Raw genomic sequence first — 9,884 nt, 5'->3', positions numbered from 1 at the left:
CTTCTATCTATATTATAATAATTTGTAGTTTCTTTCGAGATCAGTTTTAACATTAACACTTTCAGTTTGGTGTACTTGTAACTCGATACTTTCCTTGTATTACTGGTGCACCAAGCTGAAAGTGTTAATGTTAAAATCGGTATCAGAAGAAAATTTAATTATACTGCAGAAGACTTAATATTAAAACTGGTATTGAAAGAAAACTAAAAATGAATTATAACAAATATATTGACACCAGTTTTAACATTATCACTTCCAGCAATGTGTACTGACAACTTGATACTTTCCTCATGTCTACGTTACAAATAATTTGTAGTTTTCTTTCGATACCTGTTTTAACATCAATACTTTCCAGTTGGGGTACTGGCATCGATACTTTTCTTATAATGACATTATTATATGTGTTCTTGATATAATTGACGAATTTGTTATAGATCCTGAAAAAGAAGTGAAATCTCTTCAAAAAACACCTTCAGTGTAAACAAAATTTTGCCAAATATAATAGTACTTTCATCCTATTGAAACTCTAATCAGTTATTTTTCCCAAATGTCATAGTATATTTTGCCCCTACATAATACCAGTACATCCATTTCAAAAAATTTGTTTTGCCTGGGAATAATGTCTGAGAAAATGTTCAGTTTTCTACTTCATCTAATAAAATAAAATTAATTTCCTCTATTTCTTGCTCTTTGTGATGTTCCGTTACTGTCGGAAGTTGGTATCTTGTGATGTTTTCTTGAACTCCTAGGTGTTTTTCGTGAGTACGTTGCGTCGGTGATTCGGAGTCCGTTTTTTGTATTTTTTGTGCCGATGCAACGCCTACTCGTTTCCCGACCGCTGCCAAGGTTGATGTTCCTCGTGCCTTCGATTGTTTTGGCCCTCATCGTGCCTGTTGTCTGTTCGCCCTGCGTTGCTTGTTGTCACGTCGCGATTTTCCGTGTAGCGTTTTCCGTAATTTTCATTATTGGTCCTCGCGTCTTCCCTTCGGTTATTCGAGGTCGATGCGTGCTCTTCCCGTGCGTATCTTGTCGTCGGTCGTCGCGGCGTCTCCCTCTCCTTGTATTCTCACTGCCGCGCGGCGTATTGGTCCTCTTGGTTCCAATATTCCTGCTTGAATTGTTGTTTATGTTCTTTAGGTCCGTACGGGGCAGGTGTCACCTCTGTTTTCCACTCGTACGGATTCTCGGTGCGACGATCCTTATTCCGCGTGACATTGACCGTCCCTGCTTGATCAAAGGTCTTAAATTGTTCGAGGAATTCCGAGAGTGCCCTAATTCCTCTCAAGATGCACGCGTGGTGGATCCTATCGGTGTAGTGCCTCGATAATTGTTCAATGATGTCTGTGTCGCTGAAGTTCGCAGAAAGATCGAGCACATTCCCGAATAATTACATCGCGCATTCTGCTCGTGTCAGTTTCCTTCGATCGTCAAAACATCCGTATTCTTAGTCTTCTTATCCTATACTGCGCGTCTTCACTCCAGAACTTTTTTAAGTAGGTCTTCTTGAAGTCTTGCATATTGGTGACCTCGTCGCTCATGAGGTACCACCAATCGCGAGCTACGTCTTTTAAGCTTTGTTCTATTATTGTTTTTGTGGCGAAGTCGTTCACGCCTATTGTATTACAATATTGTTCTAGGTCTTTTAGAAATTTAACCGGCCTATCCGTTTCCGATCCGTAGAATACCGGCGCCTCCAATTTTATCGGATATCCATGGGAAAATCCGTTTCGATTTGAAGTCTCGATGTAAGTACTTGATTCACGAGCTCGACCTTGTGTGTTTTATATTTTTGGTATCTTCTCGCGATTTGATTTCGCAACGGCCCTAACCTCTATCATATTATTCCCTAATCGCTCAACTACCTCAAGGAGGTGATTAAATGCCGAATGGTCGGCCATGCCCTTGTCTTCAACCTCATATAATTTCTGCGTTTGAATTTCTAACTGTTCCGCATGTAACGATTTAATACGTTCCTGATATTTCTTATAATCGGTCGCATATTTTTCCTGGAGCTCTTTTAGTCTCCCATCACAACTCCTAATTTTTTTCATTTTGGGACTCGAGTCTCGTTTCCACGTGGCCCGAGATCGTTTCTAATGAACTAACGCGTTCTATTAAATCCCTGAGTCGTCTTGAGCGTTCAAGATTTTTGTCAGCCATTTGAATTTCTTGTTCTAAATTTTTCGTGCGAAGGGCAGTACTGGCCACGAGACCCGAGTCGACCGTTATCGCATACGGGTCGTCAATCGGCGAATCGCTGAGATCAATTTCTTTATTCTGACCGGTCGCCATTTTATCGCAGATCTGTACTTAATCTTAATTTTATTAATCCGAATTTTCGGAACCTTTAATTTAAATAGGTGCAGTCCTAATTGGATTAAAGGGGTTTTCCCTGACTCACACGTTTTGATAATAAAAGGAAAGGAAAAGGAAATGGAAATGATTCTCAGTGATAACGACTTATTCCATCATCCATGCGTTCTATTCGTTCACCATAGAATCCACACGGTATATGGAAACATGGGATATAAAGGTTATTCGGATTGGGTGGTTTGGGATAGGATTCAAATCGGAATTAACAACCGTCCCCGCGTCTCTCCGCGTCCCCTTCCCCACGTGTCGAGTTCTTACCGACGCGTTTGAATTAAAGCTAGGCCGTTAGTGGGATTGAAATACAATGTTGTTAATCAACAACTGGTATAAGAAATTGGGGCCTAATTCGGATGACTGATCAGCCTTGCTTGTAATAATGTACTAACAATTGGTTTCGCGGACCAAAATCAACCACAGATCTAAGTGTCTTCCGGGGTTAGTTTCACCGGGTTTTAGTATTACTTAAGCTATGTTATCCAGCCGCGGATATTAGCTGGGTTCAGGTTTTGTGGACTACGACTTCTGCTATCAATCGCAACGTGCGATTTGGAGGATACAGGGGTAAGATTTTTGGAGACAGGATTTAGGTAAAATAGGGTGTGGGTGTGGTCGCTATGCCAGGCCCACTGGAACACAGGACCTGAAAAGAATCAAATCAAATGCGTTCTTATCGAGAGTTTCGTCCGTACTCGAATCGTGAGCGGCAATGCTCGGTCATCGAGTTGGGATGTATCTCTAAAGAACGACTTCTTGTTCAGAGAACTGTCAGGCTCGGATCGTGGGCGGCAATGTTCGGTCACCGAGGGACGAACAGTTTCTTAACGATGTGATTCTTTCCGCGATTTTCAAAAACTCCAAAACGAATCTGGATTCAATACGCTCGTGCGTTTCCGGTTGAGACTCAAAATTCCGGGGAATGTGTTTACGCGACGTGTTCGATTCCGAAGTTCTAATTTAAGAGAGCAAACCCGTTGATCGTTATCCTATAGATATCCCAGACTAAGAGCGCTCTCTGGCGATGCTCCGCGCTCGCGAGCGGCGCTTCCCTCTCCCTGGGCCTCCCTACTTGCAAATCTTACTGCGCATGCTCGAATAGCGCCGAATTGGTGTCCTAACGTACAGCGGCTCGTGTTGGCCGCTTGACCCGATACAATATATATATGTATTTATTTGTTGTTCATGTGCAGATATAGATATTGTAACGCGGTGTCGGGGGCAGGAGCCGCGATGCAAACGGTTCGGGCGTCCGAGGGGCGATTTTCGTGGGCGCCAGGCGTTCTCGCGGGGACGCCGTTCGGGGTCGCTTCTCCGGGGCCGAGCCTCGGCTGGCTAAACGCCGGTCAGAGGGGCCGGGTTCGGAAAACACACGCGCCCGAGCGTGCTCGCGTCTCGGAGGGGGGGGCCGAACGGGGTAGGGGGCGATTAATAAAGTACACTTACTTTACTTTTCTATGTGGTCCTTTATTAATACTCCGGGTCCGGATCCTCCGGATGACGGGGCGGCCGAACTCCTCGATCGAGGTAGCACGGAATCCTCGGTCGAGGCACCCGCGATCGAATACTCGCGAACGAGAAATACGAGAACAACTCTAGTCACGACAAAGGTGGCGAGGGGAAAAATCTCGACTACCGAGTTCCGCCTTGGTCCACGGTCGACGAACGAAGAAGGGTCCCGCCGGCCGAATTCCAGCGAGGGCCCCCTCGAAAACGATACGCGCGGGGTGCGGACGGCGCCAACCGTTGGCGCCAGTGACCCCCAAATGTAAACAGAGCGACCGAGGAGAGTCGTGTCGACTCTCGCTCGATCGCTCGAACATTCTCGTCACAATATGTATTTATTTATTTATTTTCCACGTGAACCCGCCCTGCAGGTTCGCCTGCCAGAGTACTTATTTCATACACTACATCTGAAAGTTTCTTTATTAATTTAAATGGTCCATGAAAGCGAGGCATTAACTTAGCGGCTATTTTATGTGCGGCTGAAGAAAGAACATATTGCTTTTTCAAAACTAAATCGCCTACTTTGAAATTGCTAGGGCGTCGGTGGGCATTATAATATTGGGATTGCTTTTGATACGCGTCCTCTAAGTCCTGCACAATACGCTCACGCCAGTGTCTCAAGGATTTCATTCATTCCTCCCATTCTTTAGGATGCTGAGCCTCGATTTCCACGTCTGAGTCGGGCCTACTAATGTTGGCTACGGTAGGTCGAAGTTCGCGGCCCGAATTCAAAAAGGCAGGGGTCGCTTGAATGGCAGTGTGATACGCTGTATTATATGCGAACCGAAATTCGGAAATATGAAGGACCCACTCGGTATGATCCTGCTCGAGAAAAGCAACTATCATAGTCTTCAGAACTCTGTTAATCCTCTCAACAGGGTTAGCTTGGGGATGGTAAGGGGGAGTAGTGATTTGTTTCATGTCCGTTTCTTTAGACAAAGCTTGCAAATCCTTGTTAACGAATTCAGTTCCGTTGTCGGTTAGTAGAATTTCCGGCGTTCCCCATCTAGACAATATACAGTCGCGGATAGCTTGACAGATAACTTTCCCGTTGGCCTTTCGTAATGGTACACATTCAACCCATTTAGTGAATGTATCCTGGAGGACTAAAAGATACAAGTATCCGGACTTGCTTCGGGGTAAGGGACCCATTATATCAGCAGCTACTACGGTCCACGGTTGCTCGATTACACGGTGTCCCATAAATCCGGTAGGGGCAGCTTGCTCTACTTTGCATCGCTGGCAAGTGTCACAGCGATGGACGTACTTGACCACATCTTTGTAGATGCCAGGCCAATAATAGTAAGTCGCGAGACGTTTGTAAGTCTTTTCGACGCCTAAGTGACCGGATTGGGGAGTGTCGTGGGAGTCATAGAGGACCTGTTTCCGCTCTTCTAAGGGTAATACGCGTTTCCATGCGTTAAGGTCGGGCAAGTCAACGGATTTCACTAGATCAGGACGATGATGGAATAATTGATCTTCGTCTATTTTCCAATCAGGAAAATTCTCCGGGTGTTGAGAAACAGCTTCGAATTTTCGAAGATACCAGGAGTTAGGGGTATCGACATGGGCAGTGAGACAATCGGGAGTTTCTTCAGACAATAGTTCCGAGGTTGGTTCAGACAATGGGTCGACTAAGGGTTAAGAAAGTTGTTCGAAATTTGGATCCGGTAATTGTTCAGGTAAGCGAGATAATGCGTCAGGAACGTGGTTTAACGCGCCTTTTCGATAGAGAATTTCGAAATCATATTCCGCTAGTTCGAGTGACCATCTGGCTAAACGGCCGGTCGGATCCTTCAGGTTATGTAGCCAACGAAGAGAATTATGGTCAGTGATGACTTTGAAAGGATATCCTTCAAGATACGGTCGGAATTTTCTAATTGCCCATACAACAGCTAAACACTCTTGTTCCGTCACGGTATAATTTTTCTCGGGTGGTATCAGACTTCGACTCGCATAGGCGATAACGTGCTCGATTTCTTCTCTGGTTTGAGACAATACTGCACCTAATCCAACCGAACTAGCATCCGTTTGAAGGTGGAAGGTGAGCGAAAAATCGGGACAAGACAATGTGGGAGAGGCGATGAGGCGATCGCGAAGAGTGGCGAAGGCGGTCATCTGTTCATCGCTCCAAGTCCATTTCTGGTTTTTCTTAAGAAGTCGAGTCAAAGGTTCTGCTACAGTGGCGAAATTGGGAATAAATCTCCTATACCAAGAAGCCATTCCGAGAAAATGACGAAGCTGCGGGATGGTGGTAGGCGCGGGATATTCAAGAACAGGTCGAATCTTTTCCGGATCGACTTGCAATCCGTCGCGGTTAACTAGAAAACCTAAATATCTGACCTGGGATCGACAAAATTCTGACTTATCGCGATTAATAGTCAAGCCTGCTGATTTAATCCTATCTAAAACACGTTTAAGTTGGTTCAAATGCTCGTCAAAGGTGGCAGTTACGATGATAATATCATCTAGATAAGCGAAAGCAAAGAGTTCCATTTCCGGACCTATCAAGCGATCGAGTAAGCGCTGAAAAGTAGCCGGAGCATTTGTAAGGCCGTAAGGCATCCTTTTAAAGTGAACGAGACCGCGGCTAGGAACGGTAAAGGCCGTGACCTCTCGACTATCCTCTGCGAGGGGGATCTGGAAATATGCTTGACTGAGATCTAACGTGGAAATGTATCGAGCGCTACGTAATTTATCTAGGATGTGGCTCATATAAGGCAAAGGGTAAGCATCACGTTTAGTCACACTGTTAACTCGTCGAAAATCAAGACACAAACGATAAGTTCCATTCGGCTCCTTTACCATGACAATAGGGGTTGACCACGCGCTGTGAGAGGGTTCAATAATATCATCACGGAGCATTCTATCTACTTCCGCGTAAATAGCAGCTTGAACCTTTTCGTTAACTGGGTAATAGCGCTGTTTAATTGGGAGGTGACCTCCCACGTCTATGCGGTGCTCGGTCAAGGCGGTGATACCGGGCTTATTAGGGGCGAATGGGAGTTCGGTTTGAAGGAAACTTTCTAAACGATTTTTCTCCGAATCGGTTAGATCGCTGATTCCACAAGACAATTCTTCGACGAGAGTGGGATGGTCTCGAAATAGATAGCTGACGAAAGGGTTGGAAGCAAAACTCCATGTTAGCCGATCAAAGTTAACAAAAATCTTAAACGCGTGCAGAAAATCTAAATCTAAGACGCATGGTACAGACAAGGATGGCAACAAGTGAACACTCCTCTTCTGACTACGATTTTCGATCTTGATGTCGATAAAAATTTCTTGCCTAACGTCTTCTACGTGACCTGTGGCCACCATTACTCGACAAAGGGAATTTGAAGAAATTGGAATATTTAACGAATGAACTAAGGCAAAACGGTGGGTCCAAAGAAAGTTCGTGAAGATCCTGAATCCACTAAACCGGGGATAACGTGTCCTTGAAGTCGAACATAGACAATTAAAGCTTTACGCGGAATACCGGATGGGTCAATAGAGGATGCCGAAGTTGCAGCACGGACCGGGTTTTGAGTCTCGTTAGATAATATGGGAGATGGTACAGCCCGATCTGACTTCTCCTCTAAGGGTTTTCCGAACACGACGGACATTTGTTACGTACCACGCCTTCTTTACCGCAGCCAAAGCAGAAATATTTTCGCGGTTGCTTACAGGTGCTAAAACGGTGTCCTGGTTCTCCACAATTCCAGCAGTTTGCTCGGAAAGGGTTATGCGAGGTGGGGTGGGAGCTCGGATTCGAAGCGGTAGGCGTAGGAGGGACCGAAGGGTCCGCGATACGCGAGGTTGAAGGTCGCGGTTCAGCCGGAGGCCGCGCGCGAGGTTCTGCGGCGGAAACGCGTCCATTTTGCCCTTTTCTGGGATTCGAATTAAAGTTCGCTCGATTTTGATCCCGAGGTGTATCTCGAGAAGCGATCGGACATAATAATTCCTCTTCGCGAGGAGGAACGGGGTCGAACTCCATAGACAATAAGGCGGCAGGAGTTCTTCGCGATCTAGAAGGTTGCGGCGTGCGGTATGCAAAGTCGGGACACAAAGAGCATTCCGGGGGCGGAGGGGGCACGTAATTGCGTGCCGACAGATAACTCCGCTCCGCGCGAACAGCGAGATTTTCTAACGCGTCCAAATCTAACGCGTCGTCGCGACGAACCAAAAGGTGTAACCGAGGAATTAGGTTTCGATGGGCGTAATTAATTTGATCGATCTCAGTCCATGGGGGATCTAAGCGACGGAACAGAGAACGCATGCAAGTAAGATAATCGGTCCGAACTTGAGGGACTCGTTTTGTTTCGAGCAATCGATGACTATCAGAGGTGCATGCTCCAAAAATTCATTTCTCTTTAACAGCGGCTCAGGGTCTTTACCGTAATACGACGCTTGAAAGTTTGCGTACATCTCATACAGTAGAGCAAACTGATTGCGAGCAATGTCAAGGTTCAAACTTCCATAAGGGTAACATTGTGAATTCAAAAAGAGTTTAACGTCTCTGACGTTACAGTGATCGAAGTGACTTGCGTTCTTGTCGTTCTTATTAATTCTGTTCGTCTGGAAACCCAGGACGACGTATCGAGGTTTTTCCAACTGTGTCGACGCTTGACGGTCCACACGTGTTTCGAAGTGGTGGGGAGAAGAGGATACTCGTACAACTCCCAGGTACGAAAGCTCATGGATATGGGTGCATCTTTCTCGATGAACTTCAACAATTCTATCTTTCGTCGATCCGAGACTCTCACGTACGGTATCAGCCACTCCAACTTCTGAATTACGACTTTGTATTCCTCCGTAGCAGTTTGCACGATCGCATTGGCGTCGCTCTTGGCCCTCGTCAGAATCAATTCGTGTTTAGCGTTGACGACGATCTTCCGATAATCCTCCGCGAATCCCAGTATCATGCTCAGCGGTATGGATACGTCAAAGTAACCGGCTGCATCGGTCAATTTCGTTTGCTCGGTGAACCAACCGGCGTTTTCCATCAATGCGCGTTCACCGCGTGTTAGGGAAAGGTAGCCCTTCATGAGACTCGTGAGATCAACGTTCTTGTTTCGATCGATCTCGATGGAGTTCATTTCATAGCGAATTTCCTCGAAGAGATGACAGATGGCGTTATTGACCAGAACCGTACTAGCAGTCACCGTAGACCCATCTTTCTGAACCAGCTTCCCGTATACATGTAACGAACTTCTGCTTGGTAGTAAGAACAGCTCTTGGTGTTGAACGGAGATTCGAATCTCGTCGTTGTTGTTGAACGTTGACGAGGCGTAAGGTTGGTGCGCAGGCGTCTCGCAGTGCGCTATGGACTCGTCGAAGATGACGGGCATCCGAATGTTCAACGTTTCTTCCTCCATGGTATGCACCATATGGAAACGATGCAACAGCAGAAAGAACGTTTTACTTTCCTCTTCCGACAACCTTGAGCCCCAGGCTTATCAGGAACAATAGGTTTTGACGTGTTAACGCTTTGAGAAGTGGTCGATGACTGGTTTCTTTTCGGCATATCGGTTTCCTATTATAGCCGCTATCGATCTTTCTATTGTAAACGATTCCCAGTATGGCATAGATTTAACGTGTAGTCTTATCGTTATGACCTCCCCTTGAAAATTCACCAAGTCTCCGTCCTGACGACTATTCGAATCTGGAGATGATCTATGGTCTTGGTCGCGATCGGTAGGTAAATGACGTGCGATGGCACCTCTATGATCTTATATCCCGGTGGTACGACCGGGAAGAATTCGTGTATGGTATGCACCTTGCGTTCGTTGATGTAGGCCCCCGCGGTAATATTACATTCAACTCGCAAAGCGTTTACTTTGAGATTGGTTACGGGTACATCGGTCGTATGCAATATATTGGCTTTCAGAACGCGTGGAGTGAAGCCCAATAGATGACCTATGGAATCGTTGGGTAGAAAATTGACGTCACGGTTACACTTAACTTCGCTGCATAACGTATTATTGTTAGGTCTAATGTTAACAATAATATTCTTATCCTTTAATGCGCTC

General features: G+C 45.8%; 1 protein-coding gene across 1 annotated transcript; it reads right to left on the bottom strand.

The window, feature by feature from the left end:
• Positions 1-8,106: 8,106 nt before the first annotated feature.
• On the bottom strand, positions 8,107-9,230 carry LOC105700208. The gene is made up of 2 exons (XM_012425866.1): positions 8,493-9,230; positions 8,107-8,430 (listed from the first exon to the last, which is right to left on the bottom strand). Exons 1-2 carry the CDS (start codon positions 9,228-9,230, stop codon positions 8,107-8,109), a joined length of 1,062 nt encoding a protein of 353 aa, XP_012281289.1.
• Between the last annotated feature and the right edge of the window lie 654 nt (positions 9,231-9,884).

This window comes from Orussus abietinus, unplaced genomic scaffold, assembly GCF_000612105.2.
Source record: "Orussus abietinus isolate OABI.00-Male unplaced genomic scaffold, Oabi_2.0 scaffold1129, whole genome shotgun sequence".
NCBI classification, from domain to species: Eukaryota; Metazoa; Arthropoda; class Insecta; order Hymenoptera; family Orussidae; genus Orussus; species Orussus abietinus.
Note: the sequence above shows the minus strand (reverse complement) of the source record. Positions and strands in the feature narration are given on the sequence as shown.